The sequence below is a fragment of the Chiloscyllium plagiosum genome, unplaced genomic scaffold (genome assembly GCF_037043375.1).
Source record: "Chiloscyllium plagiosum isolate Xiang-an unplaced genomic scaffold, Cpla_swu_hap1 HiC_scaffold_19, whole genome shotgun sequence".
NCBI lineage: Eukaryota > Metazoa > Chordata > Chondrichthyes > Orectolobiformes > Hemiscylliidae > Chiloscyllium > Chiloscyllium plagiosum.
The window spans coordinates 241,176-265,842 of record NW_028270157.1 but is presented as its reverse complement, the minus strand read 5'-3'; the positions used below and the strand labels follow the sequence as shown (position 1 = coordinate 265,842).

The 24,667-nt window shown below is 44.0% G+C and overlaps 1 protein-coding gene across 1 annotated transcript in view; it reads left to right on the top strand.

The window, feature by feature from the left end:
- The first annotated feature begins 628 nt into the window (after positions 1 to 628).
- The window catches only part of nap1l1 (nucleosome assembly protein 1-like 1), a 101,813-nt gene continuing 77,774 nt past the window's right edge, over positions 629 to 24,667 (top strand). Inside the window, exons 1-2 of the mRNA XM_087996945.1 lie at positions 629 to 734; positions 21,043 to 21,077. Of these exons, the coding sequence (XP_087853071.1) occupies positions 21,061 to 21,077 (17 nt within the window). The 5' untranslated portion in view covers positions 629 to 734; positions 21,043 to 21,060. The remainder of the gene's footprint in view (positions 735 to 21,042; positions 21,078 to 24,667) is intronic.

The window sequence follows — 24,667 nt, the reverse complement described above, 5'->3', positions numbered from 1 at the left end:
CCTCTCCGTTCTGATGCTGCCTGCTTTGCTGTGTTCCTCTCCCTCCTGATGCTACCTGCCTTGCTGTGTCCCTCTCCGTTCTGATGCTGCCTGCCTTGCTGTGTTCCCTCTCCCTCCTGATGCTGCCTGCCTTGCTGTGTTCCTCTCCCTCCTGATACTGCCTGCCTTGCTGTGTTCCTCTCCCTCCTGATGCTGCCTGCCTTGCTGTGTTCCTCTCCCTCCTGATGCTGCCTGCCTTGCTGTGTTCCTCTCCCTCCTGATGCTGCCTGCCTTGCTGTGTTCCTCTCCCTCCTGATACTGCCTGCCTTGCTGTGTTCCTCTCCCTCCTGATGCTGCCTGCCTTGCTGTGTTCCTCCAGCCTCCTGCCTGATTAGTTGGGATTCCAGCATGTCCAGGTTTAATTGTCTCTCACGAAGTCAATTGAAAGATCGTAGTGATGCTGTGGAGGAGCCGGTGTGGGCGGGTTGTGCAAAGTTAAAAATCACACAACACCAACAGGTTCACTCGGAGTCAGTCGGGTTCGGAGCGTTGCTCCTTTGTCACGTGGTTGGGGGGGACAGCTGTTCTCGGCCGCGTCGGATGCGCGTACGCGTTCCCGCGCACGTAGAGGGCGGTCCACAGTGCGCGCCCCCGCTGGTTATATCCAACCAATCGGCGGCCGCGCTCCTCCTTTAGCGCCATCAGAGAGAGCGGCTCTGTACCGCGGAGACACCGAGGGACGCACACAGAGACAGGTATGTGTCCCCTGGGGGTGCGGGCTAAATAAACAGCGGTGTGTGTGCACCCGGGGCCTGGGCCTGGGCCTGGGCCGGGCGGGGTGAACACCCCGGTGACCGTCCCACAAGGTGCTCGGGCTGGGTCGCCTCCCTGTCCTCAGCCCGGGGCCGGGGCCTCAATTTGCTGCTTGTGTCGCGATGTCCGCTCCCGGGCTCGGGCATTGTTGCGCTGCTCGGGCCTGTCCTGCGCGGGATGCCCTGTGCTTCCCCGAACAGGCTCGGCCTGTGGTCAGAGAGAGGCCCTAGACCCGGGCTCGGCCCACCCCGGCAACACGTGGCGGCAGCTCGGAGCCGCCAAGCGGCTGGGCCCGGGGCTGAGGTCCGGTCTGTGGCGCAGATGCTGTTGGGCTGTCGCCCGGGCTTTCCCCCTCCCCGGGACCCGGGTGTGGGCGGCTTTGGGCCTGGGGGGTGGGGGAAGGTGGACGCTCCCTCCCTCTCCCCTGGAGTTCGGGGAGAGATGGTGGGCTCAGAATAAATCCTTCATTTATCCCCTGAGACAGCACGTTTCCTCAGCGCTAAGCACCGTTATATCTCTGTATTCCACACCCAGTTATAACCAGCTCTCAATGATTTTGATAATAAACGCTACCTGATTAGTGTCTACAGATGCATCTTATCTAGTTGTGCAGAAGCATTGACTGCTAACAGGTCTGAAATTGTTTTTCATGAATGGGGTGAAAGGCTTTTTTTTTGCAAATTTACTTTTTAAAAATAATACAAGAAAGACTGGTTATTTATCAACCAGTAATTACTGTCCAGCCTGCTTAAGACTTCTGCCAGACAAAAATGGTTTATCTAGCATTTCTAGTGAATGGTTATTGTTCATCAACTCAGGATATTGCTGTGAAAATGAATGCTTGTAAAAAGGACTAGTCTTGCACGTATGTTTCAGTTATGATACAAGGATGATACTGCAGTACTGAATGTTTGACTATCAGACTATTCTGATGTGGAGGTGCCAGAACAGACTATTCTGTATAGCCTTAATCAGTGGTATTGCTGTTTGTGTGGTAAAAGGTGAAAGTTTCTGATGTAGAATGGTGTTTTTGGCATCTTGGTTAACCTATTTTGCATGATGAACACTACCAAAAATGGGCTAAGCAATGGTCCATTTTATTGATGGAATCTTGCTGTGTGTAAAATGGTGCATTAGTAGCAGAGTGTAACTTATGTAATTATTTTCACTTAAAGGCACGGGTGGGATATAAAAGTTGCCTTTTTGGGTTTGAAGGCTACAATCAGTCTTTAACAAAAAGCCCAGATAGCTGAACAGGGTGAGTAACTTAACTGTGGGACTTGAAATTGGCATGAATTGCAAGATCTTTGGAGTGAAGCTATCTTGCAATTTGCGCAACTCTAGTTTGAGGCATTAGCAGTGATATGGTTTCTTGTTTTGAAAGTTTTATTCCCTTTGCCTAAGTCATACTCCCCATCAGGTTCTTCAATATTTATGTTGTCTGAAATGCCCTCAAACAGTTGCCTGGGAAAATTAGCTTGAGTTAATAAACCAGAGCATGATGGTTCTTTTTTTTCTTTCTTCACTGAGACACGGTAAGACCAGCGTTTGATGGTCATCCCTAATTATCCCTTGAACTTAAATGAGAAGATAAGGGTCAACCGCATTGTAGTGGTTATGGTTGTAGGCTAGACCATTGTAAGCAAGTGGATTTCCTCACTAATGCTCTTTAGCATTAGTGAACCAGATGGGTTTTTAAATTCCAATTAATTGTATGTTAATGACACATTTACTGAGACTAGTATTGTTTTATAGACCTGTTAATCAAACCAGCTGGCTTTTGCCCGAAACGTCGATTTTGCCGGTCCTCGGATGCTGCCTGAATTGCTTCCAGCACCACTAATCCAGAATCAAACCAGCTGCCACAGTGGGTTTCAAACCTGTCTTCACACTTGTTCCCTGCATTACTAGTTCAGTGATGATGCTGGTTTAATTGTTCGTCCTCTCGCTTGCTCTCTCTCCACTGCCCCCATCGATCACCATGCATTATTTAATACATGGCAAACTCTGTACAGTTTTTACTTTTTTAAAAAGTGAAATTCTGACTTTTTTTTAATATTTGGATTTCACTAAGTGTTAATGATCCCTCAAACTTTTGCTCAGTAATTTGGAATTATAGATGGAAATGTGTTGCTGGAGAAGCGCAGCAGGTCAGGCAGCATCTAGGGAACAGGAGAATCGACGTTTCGGGCATTAGCCCTTCTTCAGGAATGAGGAAAGTTTGTCCAGCAGGCTAAGATAAAAGGTAAAGAGGAGGGACTTGGGGGAGGGGCGTCGGAAATGTGATAGGTGGAAAAAGGTCAAGGTGAGGGTGATAGGACAGATTGGGGTGGGGGCGGAGAGGTCGGGAAGAAGATTGCAGGTTAGGGAGGCGGTGCTGAATTTGATGGATTTGACTGAGACAGGCTGGGGGGAGGGGAAATGAGGAAACTGGTGAAATCCGAGTTCATCCCTTGTGGTTGGAGGGTTCCTAGCCGGAAGATGAGGCGTTCTTCCTCCAACCGTCGTTTCGCTGTGGTCTGACGATGGAGGAGTCCAAAGACCTGCATATCCTTGGTGGAGTGGGAGGGGGAATTGACATGTTGAGCTACAGGGTGGTTGGGTTGGTTGGTCCGGGTGTCCCAGAGGTGTTCTCTGAAACGCTTCGCAAGTAGGCGGCCTGTCTCCCCAATATAGAGGAGGCCACATCGGGTACAGAGGATGCAATAGATGATATGTGTGGAGGTACAGGTGAATCTGTGGCGGATATGGAAGTTTCCTTTGGTGCCTTGGAGGGAGGTGAGAGGGGAGGTGTGGGCGCAAGTCTTGCACCTCCTGCGGTTGCAGGGGAAGGTGCCGGGAGTGGAGGTTGGGTTGGTGGGGGGTGTGGATCTGACGAGGGAGTCACGGAGGGAGTGGTCTTTACGGAATGCTGATAGGGGAGGGGAGGGAAATATATCCTTGGTGGTGGGGTCCGTTTGGAGGTGGCGGAAATGACGGCGGATGATGCGCTGTACATGGAGGTTAGTGGGGTGGTAGGTGAGGACCAGTGGGGTTCTGTCCTGGTGGTGGTTGGAGGGGCGGGGTTCAAGGGCGGAGGATCGGGAAGTGGAAGAGATGCGGTGGAGGGCATCGTCGATCACGTCGGGGGGGAAATTGCGGTCCTTGAAGAAGGAGGCCATCTGGGATGTGCGTTTTTGGAATTATAGGCAGCTTAAATTTTTAAAATCTCATTTGATGTCATCTGAAGTTTTCTTTGCATCTCTCAATTTTACTTTTCTTTTAAATTTCTTCCTTTAAGATGACAATATTTTCTTTCCTTTCCTGTGGCCTTTCAGAAAAAGCTAGATGCTTGTCATTGTTTTAGGTTTTCTGATGGATATTTTCTGGAGACTAATTTATGTGGCTTGCTGTTGTATTGTTTCTTTTTCCTCGTTTTTTTGACTCCTTTATGCCTATTTCAAGATAAACTCTCTTCGTGCATGTGAAGTTGAGTTTTTAAACATTTTTTGTGATCGTCCATTTATTATTCTTAAAATCACTTTCTTAAGGCATCACTTCTGCCTTATGAAATCCAGCAGGTTCCTTGGTGGTTTGTAAAATAATGGAGTAAGTAATGCAGAATAAGAATGTCTCCAATTCCTTGTGAACCCACCACAGACTAGTCTCTGCCTATAATTAGTTTAGCCTTGCTACTGAAAATGTGCAGAGAAAAGTGATCTTTCTGGTCTTGTTTTCTTATAACAGTTGTTGTTGAACTGTTTTTGACAGCACCAACCATGTGTCCTTGTATTTGCTCTATGGAGACAAAAATGAGCTGACAGAAGATATGTGAAATTCTAGCACTGTAAATGTTAGCCCCAAATGGCAGTTTCTCTCAAACTGGAGGCACACTGGATACTCAGTAAGATACTCCCAATGAGGTGATGGCCAACTGATGGTATAGTTTGGCTATTAATCCAGATGTCCAGTTAATGTCCAGGGGACCTGGGTTTGAATCGCACCATGATAGAATTGAAATTAATAAAATTCTGGACTTGAGTCAAATAATGACCATGAGATTGTAGCTTGTCAGGGAAATCCTTTTGGTTCAGTAATGCCTACATGTGACTCCAGACACAGCAATGACCACCTCCAAATAAATAAAACAAAAGGGTCAACCATTGGGGATTAGGATGAGAAATTTCTTCACTCAAGGATGAGTTGAGCTGAAGGGTCCATTTCTGTACTGTATGGTTCTTAAATATTTTAACTTGGTTTGGTTGTTGAGTTGAGGACTAGATTTGTATATATTTAAACTCAAAGGAAAATATGATATAGGAATTAGACAGCAGAGTTAATGCAGAACGTCAGATGATTTTGTTGCAATATAGAGCAGACTTGAAAGACTGAATAGCCTGTTCTTGCTCCTGATGTTAGTTTGGTCAAAAGCAAAATACTACAGTTACAGTAACTCTATATTAAAAGCCGTCTTCTCTGGATTAACATTTGAGCAAGAAGAAAGGATGATCTTTGTGTTAAGTGTTCTGTACACAGATGATTCTAATTTAGTATCTTGTTCAGTGAAAGACTTCACCAGATTTCTGGCAGTGACTGAGATGAGGGTACAAAGATACTTATTTTTTCCCTCCTTGTCTGAATAGTGTTTGTGACTATTCTGATTTTTAAACGTGGAGGCTGGAACTGGTTTCTTTATCTTGCAAAGGTGGATAGTATTGTAACCTCCTAAACTCCCCTAAAATGTCTACTTACAGTCCCTCAATTAGCACATCTACTCTGTTCCTGAAAAATTGCATGATAAAAATAATTCCACTAAGAATGCATTGCATGTTGATCTACATTCCTACCCTTGACAGTGCTGCCTTTTCCCACCCACTTAGTGCTTGCTGTGATTGGCATTGTTGCAATGTGGAACCAACAGCATAGTTTCCAAAAAATTTTTGTAAATCTAGGAACGGGATGGGTTCTGCTGGTAGTACCAAAGCTGGGAGCAGGGTTGGTCTGTTGCTATAGGGCTAGCACTGAAATCTGGCGATGGATGTTGGCAAATGAATTCTAGTAGAGTTGATGTGCTTTTATTCCAAACTAAAACTGTCAAGATTTCTGCTGCCTGTTAGTTCCCCCTTGTCATGTGACTGAAATAAACAGCAAAGAACAAAGAAAATTTACAGCCCAGGAACAGGCCCTTCGGCCCTCCAAGCCTGAGTCGACCCAAATGTACTGTCTAAACCTGTCGATCAATTCCTAAGCATCTGTATCCCTCTGCTCCCCACCTACTCATGCATTTGTGTCCAGGCGCATCTTAAATGAATCTACAGTGCCTGCCTCTACCATCTCCGTTGGCAATGCGTTCCAGACATCCATCACCCTCTGTGTGTAGTACTTGCTGCATGTATCCCACTTAAACTTTCCACCTCCCGCCTTGAAAGAGTGACCCCTCGTTATGGAATCCTTCACCCTGGGAAAAAGCTTATTTCTATCCAACCTGTCTGTACCTTTCATGATTTTATAAACCTCAATCAGGTCTCCCTCTCAATCTCCTTTTTTCTAATGAAAATAAACCTAACCTACTCAACCCCTCATCATAGCTAGCACCTTCCATACCAGGCAACATCCTCGTAAACCTTCTCTGCATCCTCTCCAAAGCATCCACATCCTTTTGGTAATGTGGCGACCAGAACTGTACATAGTATTCTAATGTGGCCAAACCAATGTCTTGTACAATGTTAACATGACTTGCCAGCTGTTATACTCAATACTCATCCAGTGAAGGCAATCATACTATATGCCGCCTTGACCACTCTATCCACCTGTGCAGCAACCTTCAGGGTACAATGGACCTGCACTCCCAGATCTCTCTGCCCATCAACTTTTCCCAAGGCTCTTCGGTTCATTGTATAATCCGCTCTAGAATTAGACTTCCCAAAATGCATCCCCACACATTTGTCTGGATTAAAATCCATCTGCCACTTTTCCGCCCAACTCTCCAGTCAATCTATATCCTCCTGTATTTTTTGACAGTCCCTTATGCTTTCTGCTACTCCACCAATCTTCGTGTCATCTGCAAACTTGCTGTTCATACCAACAGTGCCCTCTTTCAGATCATTTGTGTATATTGCAAACAGTGGCCCCAACGCTGACTGCTGCGGAACACCACCTTTCTCCATTTTGAAAAACTCCCTTCAACCAGTACTCTGTCTCCTGTTACTCAGCCAGTTCTTTGTCCACCGAGCTAGACAAAAGTCTACCAGGGGGAACCTTATCAAATGCCTTACTAAAGTCCATGTCTATGATATCAACAGCCCTTTCTTCATCTATCAACTTGGTCACTTCCTCAAAGAACTCTAAGTTGGTAAGGCACAATCTTCCCCCATACAAAACAATGTTGCCCTCAGTACCCTCTCCAGCAACTTTCCCACTACTGACATCAGGCTCACTGGTCTGTAGTTACCTGGGATATCCCTACTACTCTTCTTGTATAGGGGGACAACATGAGCAACCTTCCAGTCCTCTGGCACCTCACCTGTATTTAAGGATGCCACAAAGATATGTCAGGGTCCCAGCTGTTTCCCCTCTCGCCTCCCTCAGCAACCTCTGATAGATCCCATCCGGTCCTGGGGATATGTCCACCTTAATAACCTCGAGCCTACCCAACACATCTTCCCTACATATGTCAATGTGATCCAGACTAATCAAACTTTTATCTCTAATCTCAACATTCATCATGTTCCTCTCCTCCGTGAACACTGATGCAAAGTAATCATTCAGAATCTCACCCATTCTCTCCGGTTCAACACACAGCCTTCCTTCATTATCCTTTAGTGGACCAATCCTTTCTCTAGTTACCCGCTTGCTTCTTGTAGAAGAATAAAATGCTTTGGGATTCTCCTTAATTCTGCTTGCTAAAGCTATTTCATGCCTGCTTGGTTCCTTGTTTAACACTTGTCCTACTCTTCTGATATTCTTCCAGGATTCGTTCTGTTCTTAGCTGCCTAGACCTTATTTACGCTTCCCTTTTTTCCTCTTGGCTAATCATACAATTTCTCCTGTTATCCACTGTTCACGAATCTTGCCCTTCCTATCTTTTGCTTTCAATGGGACATGCCTATCCTGCATTGTCTTTAACCTATCTTTGAAAGCCTCTCTCATCAAATGTGGGCTTCCCTTCAAATCGCTGTGTCCAATCCGCATTTGAGTTCCTGCCTAATTTTGATATAATTGGCCTTGGCCCAGTTTAGTACTCTTCCCGTAGGACCACACTCTTCTTTATCTACGAGTATTCTAAGACTTAGAGAATTGTGGTCACTGTTCCCAAAGAAATCCCCCACCGCAACATCTCCCACCTGTCCTGGCTTGTTCTCCAGTACCAGTCCAATATGGCCCCTTCCCTCGCCGGACTACTGACATATTGCTCTAGAAAACTCTCCTGGACGCTGCTTACAAATTCTACCCCATTCAGACCTCTGACAAGTGTATCTCAGTCAATGTTGGGAAAATTAAAATCTCCCATCACCATACCCTATTGCCTCCACATCTTGCCATAATCTGTTTACCTATTTGTTCTTCTACCTCACACGCACTGTAATACAGCCCCAACAATTAACTGCACCCTTCTTATTTCTCAGCTTCACCCATAATGTCTCACCACCCAAGACCTCCATAGTGTCCTCCTTTAGCACAGTCGTGGTATCATCCCTGACCAGCAATGCAACTCCACCCCCCCCTCCCTTTTTACTTCCCTTCCTGTCTGAAGCATCTATATCCTGGCAACAAAATGTTCCAATCATCAAATCATGCCCTTCCTTCAACCAAGTCTCTGTGATGGCAATAATGTCATACTCCCAGGCACCGATCTGCCTTACACACTATACTCCTTGCATTAAAGTAGATGCATTTCAGGCCAGCGGTTCTTTTGTGCTCATCTGCTCTCTGCCTATACTTCCCTTTATTAATGCTATCTTCATGATTCTTAGTCTCCAGTCTCCACCTCGCTGCCTACTTGTCTTCGCTTCTGGTTCCCAGTCCCCTGCCACATTAGTTTAAAACCTCCCAACAGCAGTAGTAAAAACTCCACCAGGGACATTGGTTCTGGTCTGTTTCAGACATAGACCGTCCATTTTGTAATAGTCCCACCTTCCCCAGAACCGGTCCTAATTTCCAACAAATCTGAACCCCTCCCTCCTACACCATCTCTCAAGACATGTGTTCATCCTGCCTATTTTTTCATTTCTTTGCTGGCTAGCATGTTGCGCTGGTAGTAATACTGAGATCATTACTTTTTAGAGGTTCTCCTTTTTAACTTCTCTCCTAGCTCCCTGGATTCTTCTTTCAGGACCTCATCTTGTTTTCTACTTGTATCGTTGGTGCCTATATCCCTTTTAGAATGCTCTGCAGACGATCGGTGACATCCCTGACCCGAGCACCTGGGAGGCAACATACCATCCGGGAGTCCCTTTTTTGGCCACAGAAACGCCTATCTACACCTCTCTCAATAGAATCCCCTATGACTATGGTCCTGCGAGTCTTTTTTTTCCTGCTCTTCTGAACAATAGTGCCAGTCATGGTGCCATGATCTTGACAACTGCCCTCCCCTGTGAGCCATCTCTCCCAACAGTATCCAAAACGGTATACCTGTTTTGGAGGGAGATGACCTCAGGGGACACCTGCACTGCCTTCCTACTCTTTTTGTCTTTTGGTCACCCATTCACTGTCTCCCTCAGCAATTCTAACCTGCGGTGTGACCAGCTCGCCAAACATGCTATCCACGACCTCCTCACATCGCGGATGCTCCACAGTGAGTCCATCCACAGCTCCAGAGTCGTCATGTGGTCAAACAAGAGCTGCAGCTGGACACACTTCTTGCAAGTGTAAGAGTTGGGAATGTCAGACACGTTCCTAAGCTCCCACATCAAGCAAGAGGCACGTGCCATGGGTCTGAGGTCCCCTGCCATTGTAAGCTTAGCTTTATATGAACTAACTAAGATCAAACAATGCACTTAGTATATGAAAAAGAAAGATAAAGAAATAAAAGCCTAACCTTGGAGTCTTTTTCTTCCAGTTAAAGGAGGGGGGTGGGAGGGAGATACTACACGTGTGGTATCTCTAGGTTAGCCACTGTCTAAATATAAATTAAGCCCTTACCTTCCTGGCAGAACCTCGCTTCACCTCTCCTCGCTGCTGTCAGAATGGAGGCCCAACTCCTGAGGTCAGTCCCTTTTTAAGCAGGAAAACTTACCCTTCCTGGCAGCCCTCGCTTCACCCCACTTCTCTCCTCACTGCTCTGTCAAATGGTTGATTTTTTTTTTGTCACGTGTATTTTTCAGTGGAAAAATTAGATTAGTTTTTTTAGATTACATTAGTGTGGAAACAGGCCCTTCGGCCCAACAAGTCCACACTGACCCGCTGAAGCGCAACCCACCCATACCCCTACATTTACCCCTTACCTAACACTACGGGCAATTTAGCATGGCCAATTCACCTGACCTGTTGTGGTTCTGTTCGCCGAGCTGGAAGTTTTTGTTGCAAACGTTTCGTCCCCTGGCTAGGCGACATCATCAGTGCTTGGGAGCCTCCTGCGAAGCGCTTCTTTGATGTTTCCTCCGGTGTTTAGTGGTCTGTCCCTGCTGCTTCTGGTTGTCAGTTTCAGCTGTCCGCTGTAGTGGTTGGTATATTGGGTCCAGGTCATTGTGTTTGTTGGAGTTTGTGGATGAATGCCATGCCTCTAGGAATTCCCTGGCTGTTCTGTCTGACTTGCCCTATGATAGTGTTGTCCCAGTCGAATTCATGTTGCTTGTTGTCTGCGTGTGTGGCTACTAAGGATAGCTGGTGGTGTCGTTTCGTGGCTAGTTGATGTTCATGTATGCAGATTGTTAGCTGTCTTCCTGTTTGTCCTATATAGTGTTTTGTGCAGTCCTTGCATGGTATTTTGTACACTACATTCGTTTTGCTCATGTTGGGTATCGGATCCTTCGTTCTGGTGAGATTTGGACTGTGGGAGGAAACCGGAGCACCCGGAGGAAACCCACGCAGACATGGGGAGAACGTGCAAACTCCACAGTGTCAGTCGCCTGAGGTGGGAATTGAACCCGGGTCTCTGGCACTGTGAGGCAGCAGTGCTAACCACTGTGCTGCCCACTGGCAGCACGGTGAATTAGTGAAAAGCCTACACTGTCACCATAATTCTGATGCTAATTTTGAATAGTTTAAGAATTTTTAAAGATATTAGTCCATAACCTGCCAGTGAAAGACCCTACAACCAACTTAGATCTGGAGGAATGGTGACTTCTATCTTTCACTGCTAGGCCTATCTTGTTGATGACCTCTTTCCCAATTTAGCAGCCGATACCGGGTCCTCCTTGTCCCTCCACCAGCCACCTCTTTGCTGTCAAGGTCCAGCTCCAGACTCACTAGCTATTACCATACTCCAGACCCTGGCATATCTGCCTTCCTCGTCCATGCTGCCATGACAGAGCTCTCCCCAGAAGGTAAATAGAACCAAAGACTAAAAAGAGAACGCAAATATTTATAAAAAGCAGATGGAGTGGATGAGCCCTGAGTACAGGAGCCTGGACGCTGCCTATTCTACCACAGCCGTCTTGACTTAGGCCAAATAAATGTTGGTTTCCTGCTGTAGGAATATAGATGACTGTCATTCATATTTAGTTTCAGTAAGGGCTGGTGAGTAGCGGTCTGTAATGTGAAACCCAGCTGTTCTTCAGTGAGTCATAGTGGTCTATGGCACAGAAAAAGGCCCTTTTGGCCCAGCATATAAACTCCAGGGGCTGAGAGATAAATATGATGGGACTGGGGGAAGGTAGTTTGGAAGGAGATAGGTAGACGCAGATGGGGTGATAGGTCAGAGTGGTGGGTGGAGCTGATAGGTGTGAAGGAAGATGAAGATGGACAGTTCAAGAAGGCCGGGCCAGGTTGGAGGGTTGGATCTGGGATGGGGGGAGGGGCGATGAGGAAACTGGTGAAATCAATGTTGATGCTGTGTGGTTGGAGGGTCTCAAGGCGGAATATGAAATGTTTTTCCTCCAGGCAGGGCTAGGATTTGGTAGTGGAGGAGGTCCAGGACTTGCATGTCCTTGGCACATTGGGAGGGGGAGTCGAAGTGGTTGGTCATAGGGTGGTGGGGTTGTTTGGTACTGAATAGACTGTAGTCTGATGGGTGTTTCCATAAATTCTTCATTCTGGACCAATGCCCTGGTAAATGTTTTTTGCATCCTCTCCAGTGTGATTGTGTTCCTTCGAAATGTGGATTCCAAAATAGTCCACAAAGTAGCCGTCTATACTATCGACGACACCTCCAACATTTGTCATCTGCAAATTTACTAACCCACCCCTCAACCCCCTCATCCAAGTCATTTATAAAAACTGCAAAGAACAGCCCTGCGGGACCCCACTCAATGCTGACCTCCAGGCGGAATACTTTCCATCTACACCCACTCTCTGCCTTCTGTCAGCCAACCAATTCTGAATCCAGATAGCCAAATCTCCCTGTATCCCATACTTCCTGACTTTATGAATGAGCCTATCGTGGGGAACCTTATCAAATATCTTGCTGAAGTCTGTATACACCACATCCATTGCACTGCCTTTGTCGACCTGCCTTCTCACCTCAAAGAACCCAATAAGATTTGTGAGGCATGACCTGCCCCCCTCAAAGCTATGCCGTCGGCATTTAATGACATTAAGCTATGCCAAATAGTCAGAAATCCTATCCTTCAGAATTCTTTCTAAAACATTGCTGACCATAGACGTAAGACTGACTGGTCTGTAATTTCCAGGGATTTCCCTAATACCCCTTATTGAAAAGAGGAACAACATTCACCTCCATCCAATCCTCCGGTACGACTCCTGTGGAGAGTGAGGAGGCAAAGATCCTCGCCAGCTGCTTAGCAAACTCCTTTCTCGCTTCCTGGAGCAGCCTAGGATAAATCTGCCTGGCCCTGGAGACTTAACAATCTTAATGTTTTCCAAATTTCCAGCACATCAACTTCATCAGTCTTGATCTGGTCAAACCTCTATCCCAGTTTCTCAAAGTTCTCATTCACAACAAGGTCCCTTTCCTTAGTGAAAACCAAAGCAAAAAACTCATTTAGGGCTTCTACAATCTGCTCACACTCCAGGCACGAGTTCCCTCCGCTATCCCTGATCGGCCCTACCTTCTCTCTGATCATTCTCTTATTCCTCACTTACGAGTAAAATGCCTTTGAGTTCTCTTTAATCCTTCCTGCCAAGCCTTTTTCGTGCCCCCTCCTGGCTCTCCTCAGTCCATTTCTGAGCTCCTTTCTAGTAAGTCTCTAATCCTCTAAAGCCGTGCTAGATCCTTGCTTCCTCCACCTTACATAAGCTGCAGTCTTCCTTTTGACGAGAAGCTCCTCTGTCTCGTCATCCAAGGTTCCTTAATCTTACCCCTTCTTACCTGTCTCAGAGGAAGAAATTCATGCATCACTTGCAACAACTGCTCCTTAAATAGGGCACAGCAGACCATGCGGAGACTTTGTGGAACAATTGCTCCCAATCTGTACTTCCCAACTCTTGCCTGATAGTGTCATAATTTCCTCTTCCCCAGTTAAATATCTTCCCTTGGTAACTATTCCTTTCCCTCTCCAAGGCTATGGTATATGTGAGGCAGTTGTGATTACTGTCACCAAAGCGTTCTCCCACCGTGAGATCTGACACCTGTCTTAACTCATTGCTAAGCACCAAATCCAAAATGGCCTCTTCCCATAGCGGTCTGTCTACATACTGAGTATGGGAACCCTCCTGAGCACACCTGACAAAAACTGCTCCATCCAAAGGAGCACTTAGGAGGTTCCATCAATATTGGGAAAGCTGAAATCACCCGTAACAACAACCCTGCTACATCTGCATTTTTCCAGAATCTGTCCACCTATGAGTTCTTCAATCTCTACTGCTATTAGATGGTCTGTAGAAAACCCACAATGCGGTGGCTGTTCCACCCATTTTGACTCAGTAGATAAACCTTCCACAACAATCTTTGTTTCTGTAGCTGTGATGCATTCTCTGATTAGCAATGCTATACCCCCTCTTTTTTTTTTCCTTCCCTCCCTGTTCTTTTTAAACATTCTAATCCATGGAACATCAAGCAACCATTCCTGCCCCTGTGAAACCCACGTCACCTTTATGGTCACAACATTATAGTCCCAAGTACTGATCCATACTAAGTTCGTCACTCTTATTTCTGTCACTCCTTGCATTAAAGCAGACACACTTTAACCGATCCCATCGCGTAAGAAGCCTTCCCAATAGATTCACTACATCCTGTTACTGCTGTATCTGCAACTATCCCCCTCTCAGACATGTGGCTCTGATTCTACCCCACCCACCCCAAACTAGTTTAAACCCTCCTGAATCACATGAGCAAATCTCCCATCAGGACATTTGCGCCCCTCCAGTTCAGATGCAATCTGTCTTCTGCCTCAGGACCAGCGTCAATGTGGATTTCACCAGTTTCCACATTTCTCTCCTTCTTTCCCCCCAGCCCCATCCCAGATCCTACCTTCCAAATCAGCACTGCCCTCATAACCTGTCCTTCATGTCCATCTTCCCTCTCACTTACCTGCTTCACCTTCCGCTCTGACCTATCATCGTTACACCCCCTCCATCTACCTATCGTGCACCTAGATATCTGTTCTGCTCCCCCCCACAAACCCCTCCCATTTATCTCACCACACCCTTGGCTCTCAGCCTCATTCTTGAAGGGCTTTTACCCAAAATGTTGACTCTCCTGTTCTTGAATGCTGACTGACCTGATGTGCTTTTCCAGCATGACACACTCGACTTATGGTTCACGCCAGTCCAAGCTGAGAATGTATCCATCTCTACTCTAATTCTGCAGGAGAGGAGAGTCTGGGTAATCCAAGATGGAGGATGGGAAAATTTCTGGCTGTAACAGGCTTTTTTCTTTTTTTTGAGGTATTTTAGGTGTTGGAGGTGATTTCTTCAAATTCCAGGAGTAGTTTCATATGCTGTTGCATTGTTTTGCAACATTGGAGAAAAAAATGGTCAGAACAGCAGCTCTCTTAAAAAGGGAGAGGAGCAGATAAAGGCAGCACATGGTGAGGTCAGTGCAGGAGAGAGAGAGAAAAAGAAACCCGCAGTGCACCTGTGCAGTTACTCCCTTTGCTGTTTGAATTCCGTATCACTGGACATCTGAGTGCATCTGAGAAAATTAACAAACAGTGAAATTCACTAATTTTGGAGGAACCTGTTTGGGAGAGGTCACAGCACAGAAACATAAGTGAATATTATAAGTGTGGCCGACAGAAAGTAGGTACTTTGATTATGTTTGAGAAGTGTCTCTTGATAACACTTATGGCTTATATTTTAAGTTTAAAGTTAGCATGGAGCAGCGTTTTGCAGAGGAATAAGAATAAAATGTTTTGGGATTCTCCTTAATTCTGCTTGCTAAAGCTATTTCTTGACCCCTTTTTTTAGCCCGCTTGATCCCTTGTTTAAGCCTTGTCCTACTCTTCCGATATTCTTCCACAACCCATTCTGTTCTTAGCTGCCTAGTCCTTATGTATGCTTCCCTTTTCCTCTTGGCTAGTTGTACAATTTCTCCTGTTATCCACTCTTCACAAATCTTGCCCTTCCTGTCCTTTGCCTTCAATGGGGCATGCCTATCCTGCACTGTCTTTTACCTATCTTTGAAAGCCTCCCACATCTCAAATGTGAACTTCCCTTCAAAATAGCTCTGACTCTGACCTGTACAAGAAGGACAGATTGCACCTGAATTGGAAAGGGACTAATACTGGCAGGGTGATTTGCTAGTGTGCTCAGGAGGATTTAAACTAGTAAGGTGGTGGGGTGAGACGCAGGGAGATGATGAGGAAAGAGATCAATCTGAGACTGGTACAGTTGAGGGGGGAAAAAAGCAAGTCAAACAGTCAGAGCAGGCAGGGTCAAAGCAGAGAACAAGGTAGGACTGATAAATTAAACTGCATTTACTTCAATGCAAGAGGCCTAACAGGGAAGGCAGATGAACTCAGGGCATGGTTAGGAACATGGGACTGGGATATCATAGCAATTACAGAAACCTGGCTCATGGATGGGCAGGACTGGCAGCTTAATGTTCCAGGATACAAATCCTACAGGAAGGACAGAAAGGGAGGCAAGAGAGGAGGGGGAGTGGTGTTTTTGATAAGGGCAATCATTACAGCTGCACTGAGGGAGGATATTCCCAGAAATACATTGAGAGAAATTATTTGGGTTTAACTGAGTAATAAGAAAGGGATGATCACGTTATTGGATTGTATTATAGACCACCCCCCATAGGGAAATTGAGAAACAAATTTTTAAGGAGGTCTGTGAGAATAATAGGGTGGTTATGGTAGGGGATTTTACCTTTCCAAACATTGACTGGGACTGCCATAGTGTTAAGGGTTTAGATGGAGAGGAATTTAAGTGTGTACAAGAAACTTTTCTGATTCAATATGTGTACATACCTCCGAGAGAAGGTGAAAAACTTGACTTACTCTTGGAAAATAGGCAGGGCAGGTGACTGAGGTGTCAGTGGGGGAGCATATGGACCCAGTGACCATAATTTGATTAGTTTTAAATAGTGATGGAAAAGGATAGACCAGATCTAAAAGTTGAAGTTCTAAGTTGGAGAAAGGCTAATTTTGACGGTATTAGGTAAGAACTTTGAAAAGCTGATCGAGGGGCAGATGTTTGCAGGTAAAAGGATGGCTGGAAAATGGGAAGCCTTCAGAAATCAGAGGGTTAGATAGGGTGGACAGGGAGAGCCTTTTTCCAAGTATGGTGATGGCACGCATGAGGGGGAATAGTTTTAAATTGAGGGGTGGTAGATATCGGACAGATGTCAGAGGTAGTTTCTTTACTCAGGAGTAGTAAGGGTGTGGAATGCTTTGCCTGCAACAGTAGTAGATTTGCCAACTTTAAGTGCATTTAAGTAGTCATTATCCAAACATATGGACGTAAATGGAATAGTGTCGGTTAAATGGGTTTCAGACTGGTATGACAGGTTGGCACAACATTGAGGGCCGAAGGGCCTGTACTGCGCTGTAATGTTCTATGTTCTATAAATGAGATAACGAGAGTCCAGCGACAGTATATTCCTGTTGGGGTGAGCAGAAAGGCTGATCGGTATAGGGAATGCTGGATGACTAGAGAAATTGAGGTTTTGGTAAAGAAAAAGAAGGAAGCATATGTCAGGTACAGACCAAATGCATCAAATGAATCCTTAGAGTACCAAGGTAGTAGGAGTATACTTAAGAGGGAAATCAGGAGAGCAAGAAGGGGACATGAGATAGCTTTGGCAAATAGTTAAGGAGACTACAAAGGTTTTTTACAATACATTAAGGACAAAAGGGTAACTAGGGAGAGAATAGGGCCCCTCAGATCAACAAAGCGGCCTTTGGAACCGCAGAGATGGGGGAGATGCTAAACTAGTATTTTGCATCAATGTTTACCGTGGAAAAGGACATGGAAGGGATAGAACGTAGGGAAATAGATAGTGATATCTTGAAAAATCTCTATATTAGAAAGGAAGTGCTGGATGTCTTGAAATGCATAAGTAGATAAACCCCCAGGTCTGATCAGATTTATCTTAAAACTCTGTGGGAAGCTAGGGAAGTGATTGCTGGGCCTCTTACTGAGATATTTGTAACATCAATAGTCACAGGTGAGGTGCCGGAAGACTGGAGGTTGGCTATGATGGTAAGGACAAGCTGGGGACTATTGACCAGTGAGCCTTATGTTGGTGGTGGGCAGGTTGTTGGAGTGAATGCTGAGGGACAGGATGTACATGTATTTGGAAAGGCAAGGACTGATTAGGGATAGTCAGCATGGCTTTGTGTGTGGGAAATCATATCTCAAATTTGATTGAGTTTTTTTGAAGTAACAAAGAAGATTGAGGGCAGAGTGGTGGATGTGATCTATATGGATTTCAGTAAGGTCTTTGACAAGGTTCGCCATGGGAGAGTGGTTAGTAAGGTTAGATCTCATGGCGTACAGGGTGAACTAACCACTTGGATACAGAACTGGCTCAAAGGTAGAAGACAGAGGGTGGTGGAAGGTTGTTTTTCAGACTGGGGGCCTGCGACCAGTAGAGTGCCACAAGGATCAGTGCTGGGTCCACTACTTTTCATTTATACAAATGATTAGGATGTGAGCATAAGAGGTATAGTTAGTAAGTTTGCAGATGACACCAAAATTGAAGGTGTGAACAGTGACGAAGGCTACCTCCGATTACAACAGATTCTTGATCAGATGGGCCAATGGGCTGAGAAGTGGCAGGTGGAGTTTAACTTAGATAAATGTGAGGTGTTGCATTTTGGGAAAGCAAATCTTAGCAGGACTTGTACTTTAATGGTAAGATCTCGAAGTGTTGTTGAACAGAGACCTTGGAGTGCAGGTTCTTGAACGTGGAGTTGCAGGTAGATAGGATAGCGAAGAAGGCGTTTGGTATCCTTTCCTGTATTGAGTACAGGAGTTGGGAGGCCATGTTGCAGCTGTACAGGACATTAGTTAAGCCACTTTTAGAATATTGCATGCATATCTGATCTCCTTCTATAGAAAGGATTTGTGAAACTTGAAAGGGTTCAGAAGATTTACCAGGATGTTGCCAGGATTGGAGGATTTGAGCTACAGGGAGAGGTTGAATAGGATGGGGCTGTTTTTCCTGGGGCGTCAGAGGCTGAGGGGTGACCTTATGTTTATAAAATCATGAACGGCATGGCTAGGATAACTAGACAGTGTTTTCCCTAGGGTGGGGGTGTCCAGAACTAGAGGGCATTGGTTTAGGGAGAGAGGGGAAAGCTATGAGACCTAAGGGGCAACTCTTTCACTCAGTGGATGGTACATGTATGGAATGAGCTGCCAGAGGAAGTGGTGGAGGCGAGTATGATTGCAACATTTAAGAGACATCTGGATAGGTATTTGATTAGGAAGGGTTTGGAGGGATATGGGCCAGGTGTTGGTAGGTGGGACTAGATTGGGTTGGGATATCTGGTCAGCATGGACGGGTTGGACCGAAGGGTCTGTTTCCGTGCTGTATATCTATGACTCCGACTCATCCCAGTCAAGAGGCTTTGTCCTAAGTTTGCTTGCAGTGATAGATGGACTGATTCGAGGTGAGGCTTGCATTGTAAATGGTGGGAAGTTATGCAAAAGAGACATTTTGACCTGCATGAAACTGGGTTATTGTAGTATTTTGTAAATCAGATTGCCCTTTTAATGCACCTTGCTCAGCTTTCTAGCGTTATACATTTCATCTTTAAATCTATTACTGCTCTGGTCATCTTCAACATGAATATTTGTGAAAAGCTGACATTCCTGTGATGGGCAAGACCAAGAAGCCATCCAAAGCTTGATTGCCTTGTGAATGTCAGGAGACTTCTTGTTATGAGCTTTGACAGTCTGGATTACCCCTGTATTTTTGAGGTGTGGATTATGGAAGTGGACAGAACAGATCATTGGAAGATGAAGACTATCATACCGATTAACTACCCCACCTACTCATGAATTGCTTTCTTCAAGCTATAAATTGTTCTTTCCTTCAATAGTGTGTAAGCTTCAGCCAATACATAAGTGGCTAGGGATTTGTGAACTTGTGAAAGTAGCTAATCTCCTGTTATAGAGGCCATCCATAAGCAAGAGTTAACCCAGCTGTGAATAGGTAGCCATGTTCATGGTGTAGTTGTGGACAATGGTGACAAGTGCGACTGCAATATCTGAAGATGCAGTGTGAAGAGATTGGACGCTGATAGGAACCATCAGCTGAGCAGAGGGTCTTCACCCCTGTAGAAGATTAGCCTGAGAATTCCAGTAGAGGCAATCATGGAAAATTCCTTTGGGATGGATGACGCTGTTCAACTATACAGTATCTGATCATTGACACAATATTTCCTTCAACAAGGAGGCCCATGAGTCTGAATGACCACCTTCCCTAGCTGAAGCTGCAAAGACTGTGGAGATGTTGTAGGACTTTGTACTTTCCTATGAAAATATGGAGTACATAATTGCATTTATGACATAGTGGAATATCAGATTTTCCCAAGCATGCTAAGGAAATAAAGATTTGTTTTCCTGACCTAATTCCCAACATTTTCAATGCTTTTTACTATTCATGATGTCATTTTATACTGTGAACAGATTTAAAATAGGCACTTTTCTCATTTACTATTCTAGATTTGGGACTTCCTGCTGGTGCGTTTGTGCGCGCGTTAGTTTGCATAGCTACCTCCTTTGGTTAGCGTAAAGCTCTGGCTGCATCTTGCTAAGTTGTGGGTGGCTCTCTGATTTGCTTTGCAGTTTCACTGATTTTTGTATTGTTGTATTGTTGTCACTTTTTAGTACAGGAAATGCAGGTGAGCAAGGTGATAATGATCAAATAATCTGTTCTGTGATGTTGATTGCGTGACAAATATTGGTCAAGATAATAAGGTTACATGCCCTGTTCCCCTTTAAAGTAGTATCCAGGAAGTTTGCGTCTTGATTTAACACATCTCATCAGGCATGGCATCTCTCAGTACAGTGCATTGATGCTGGAAAATGAGTAGACTGTGCCAAGCAGTTGGTTACCATGTGAAATCACTTCCCTTTATTGAAAAACTTGAGTCTTTGTGGCCATAACTTCATTTTTTTTTTTATCATTCTGCTCTGCATCCACTTTAAATCACTTCAGTTTTGTAATGTCTGCTTGTGAAGAATGATTGTAGACATGGCAAAGTGTTTAGTGGATTGTACAGTCTGTTTGTTTATAGTCATGATTATTTTCAAACCATTTCAGTTTAGTCATCACGTTGGCATTTTCAAACTTGACTTAACGGTTTGATTTTAGCAGTTTAAGTACTTAAGGTGTTTCTGATTTTGTGTACTGATTTTATGTTCTAAAGAATGTTAGTGCCCTCCAGTTGAGGGAAACGCTAATGCAATAGTTGAATCTAGCCTTCTTGAGAAATGCCTCCTTGCTTGCACAGGCATGCCAATTGTGTTCTGCTTACACTGGATTATTTATAGATTTTGTTTCATATAACAATCTTTATTTGTAATCTATGTACAACTGGAATAACTTCCTCATGCAGCACTAATGTCTCTTAAAGGCATTTCATGGTATTAAATGTTCTAGATTGTGATTCTGTAGATGGCTGTTGCAGCTGCCCTGACTTGGTTGTAGTTAAATTTATGTTCAACAGAAGTTCTGAAAATCATGGAAGACTTTGTAGAAAATGTACCTCTGACTTTGGGTTTTTTAAACTATAACTTTTTTCCCTTCAGGTATATCTTGTACTTAAGATGGCCGACATTAACAAGTAAGTACCTGACAACAGTTACACTTGATAATCAGTAATTTGTAGTTTTCAGTGTTTTGTGGAAGTGATATATTTTTGTTTTAGTTCAAAGGTTCTGTGTAAGTTGCTGCTCACTTAACAGTGGGGAGGAAAAAGTCTGATATATACATGTATAGAGTAAGACTTGTACCATAAAATTTGAAACCTGTTTTGGACAGAATAATGTGATTATTTGGTCATCTTGAGACATGTGGTTCAGGATTTAAAAATGAAAGCTTTCAACAATGTGACCTGTTTGGAAAAGAAGGTAAAAATTGTTTGTATTGGCTGCTAATGCAACGTTTAAGACGTGGATGTTCTTCTTATGTGCAGTAATGCACTGGAACTCCATTTATGAGGCTTTTGGAAGTAAAGAGAATCTATTTCAGCAGGACATCTGATAGGTGCTTGTGGGAAATAAACTGGTATACCCACAAAGACAGCAGGGAAATTGAGCAGACTGGATTGCTCTACATACTATTCAGGTGGATATTGAATGGTTTTCTATGTGACTCCCTGAACGGTTTTAAGAATTTGTTTATTAATATTGTACAAAGATTCCCTTCTACTGGACAATGTCACTTGAAATGCAAATTTGTTGCATTAGAAATTGTATAATGGACATACTATTGTTTTTGAACTTCATGGAGTTTACCTCCTGAACTGTGAATAATTTGTTTTGTGGCTGAAACAAACACCAAACTGGAATAGTACTAATGAGAAATTAGGGATAATGTTAGATTCAAGGAAGGTGCATACAAATTGGCCGAAAAGAACAGCAGACCTGATGACTGGGAGCGGTTTAGATTTAAGTAAAGGAAATCACTCATTTTTAAGAATGGAAATAGTCTGCCAGAAAGCATGTAACGGGCATGCTTTGGAAGTTTTTTTGCAATCAATTTGTACGTGAAAACAAAACAATTAGCGAAGACTCAAGGTAGATTTCTCAGTCAGAACAGAAAACTTCACAACGGGGAACAGACAGGTGGCAGAGTATTTTGTTTTGTTTATGCTTTGCATTCTCAAGGGAGAAAACTAAATGCCCCAAAAATGTTGGGGGGGGCACTAGGTTTCATAGAGGGGGAATTGCAGTCAGTATTTGTTGGGGAAATTGGTTTTAATTCATCAATCATCTATATCCCAGAATACTTACAATTGCTTAGAAATAGGGGCTGCATTGGACAGCAGCTTTCAGATTCTAGGTTCTGGAACAGTTCTTGTGAATTGGAGGATTGTTAATGTAACTTTATGTTTAAAAACGTGGATGAAAAACTAAATTGTAGATCAATTAGCCTGATATCCGTAGTGGAGACATAGGTAGTATGCATTATAAGAGATTTAGCAGAACACTATGAAAACAGTGACAGGATTAGACTAACAACAAAAATTTGAGGTAAATCATGCTGACCAGTCTACTTGGAATTTGAGCATGTAATTCAGGTTGGTTCAGGTGAGCTAGATATGGTTTACTTAGATTTTTTTTTTCTGAAAGCTTTTGATAAGATTCCCACAGATGAGATTAGAGTATGAAATTAAAACATGTGAAACTAGGGGTATTGGTTGCAGACAGGAAACAAGATAGAAGAATAAGTGAGTCATTTTGAGTGGCTGACAATGACTAGTGAGGCATCCCAGGGATCAGTACTTGGACCTCAGCTATTCACCCATATATATCAATGATTTTAGATGAGGGAGCTCAATGTAATATCTCCAGGTTTACGCAAAGCTAGATGAGAGTGTGAACTGAGGATATATTAGATTTTGGGTAAGTTGAGTGAGTGGCAGATTTGTATAAAGTGGATAAACATGAGATCAGCAACTACTATATCCGGAATGGGAACGCAGTTTATTACCACCAGTGATCGATTGGAAAAGGGGGAAGTGTTATGAGATCTGGATACTTGTACACCAATTGCTCAGTCATGCTGGTGCTCCCTACGATTGAGTTCTGCAACCTCTTTCCATTGTGTTCATTCTTTGAGCCAGAATGAACAGAAGCACCTTTTCTCACACTTTACTCCATTTGCTAAATCTTTGCCTACTTGCTTAACCTATCTATATTCCTTTTTAGGCTCTTTACGTCCTCGTTACAGTTTGACAAAATTCTGTCAGGGTAAATGTGGGAAACCTTTTCCAGATGGAGTTGTCTAGAATCAGGAGTCACCGCTTAAGTATACAGGATAGGCCATTTAGGAGTGAGATGATGAGAAATACCTTCCATTAGACAGTGGAGAACCTGTGGATTTTTGCCACAGGAAGCATTTCAGGCTAAGACAGTGTCAGAATCATTAGAATTTTATAGTACAGAAGGAGGTTATTTGACCCATGTCCATACCAGTTCCCAAAAGAGCCAACTGGCTCGTCCCAGTCTCCATCCCGGATGAAGGGCTCCTGCCCGAAATGTCGATTCTCTTTCTTTTTCTTTTTTTTTCCCGCCGCTCCTCGGATGCTGCCTGCTCTGCTGTGCTTTTCCAGCATCACTCGAATCTTGACTCTAGTCTCCAGCATCTGCAGTCCTCACTTTCACCTACTTCCAGCCCTGTCTCCGAAAACGTCTGAATTCATGACTTCCAAATGCACATCCAGCTCTGCTTTGAAGCTTTCCATGAATCTTCCTCCACCATTACCCCAGGCAGCGCATTCCAAATTGTAACAATTGAGTAGAGCAGCTTTTCATTTCACTCCTAGCTTGCTTGCTAGCAGTCTTGGAATTGAGCCCTGGTTGGCTGTTTTCAAGAATGGTTTTGGATATTGTTCTTGGGGTTACAGGAATTATAGAATACGGAGTTCGATAATCAGCCAGGATCATCACGAATGCTACAGGTTTGAAGAGCTATGTTTCTGCATCTCATTTAATTGGAACTGAATGCTACAGAATTATCTTGCTTAGTTTGTTTGCTTGAATATCTGCTGAATTTGGACTTTTTTAATTGTCAATACAAGTTGAAGTTTGTTTCAACTGGTTCTCTGACCGTTTATAAGTCTATCAGTGATTTAAAATATGGTGGCTTCCTGATAAAGGCTGTGTATTCAATTTTTTAAAATCAAATTTTGGTTGCCTACAGGTTCAGTTAATCATGCAGATCATGGTTCATGCCCTTGTCTGTCAAAATAATTTGCCATTGGAATCTTGAAGATTGCATGGAGGATTAGTCATCTGGTGGAAGGAAACAGACAATAGTTGTATGGACCAGCCAATCTTTGCCTGTGTTTTGGTCTGCAAACTTGCCGCACAACCACTGAGTAAATTATTGGAATTGAGTTGACAAGTCCCCAGGTTCTGATGGATTTCACAGTGGAGTCTTAAAAAAAAATTAGCCAGTGAGATTGTTGATTAGTTCTAATTTTCCAAAACTCGTTAGATTCTGGGAAGCTAAATAGCGGCCACTTGTGTGGTCCTGTTGCTCCTCATTATTATATTGGGTAGGGGATATCTATTTTTACATGGCTTTGTGGCCAAGTCAGAATGAGGGATTTCGAACGTATTGCAGGTGCTACTGAATAAAGGCAATGGAGTGTAGTATTTTTAAAAAAATTGTGAATTAACTGGAGAATTAGGCTGAAAGTGAGTG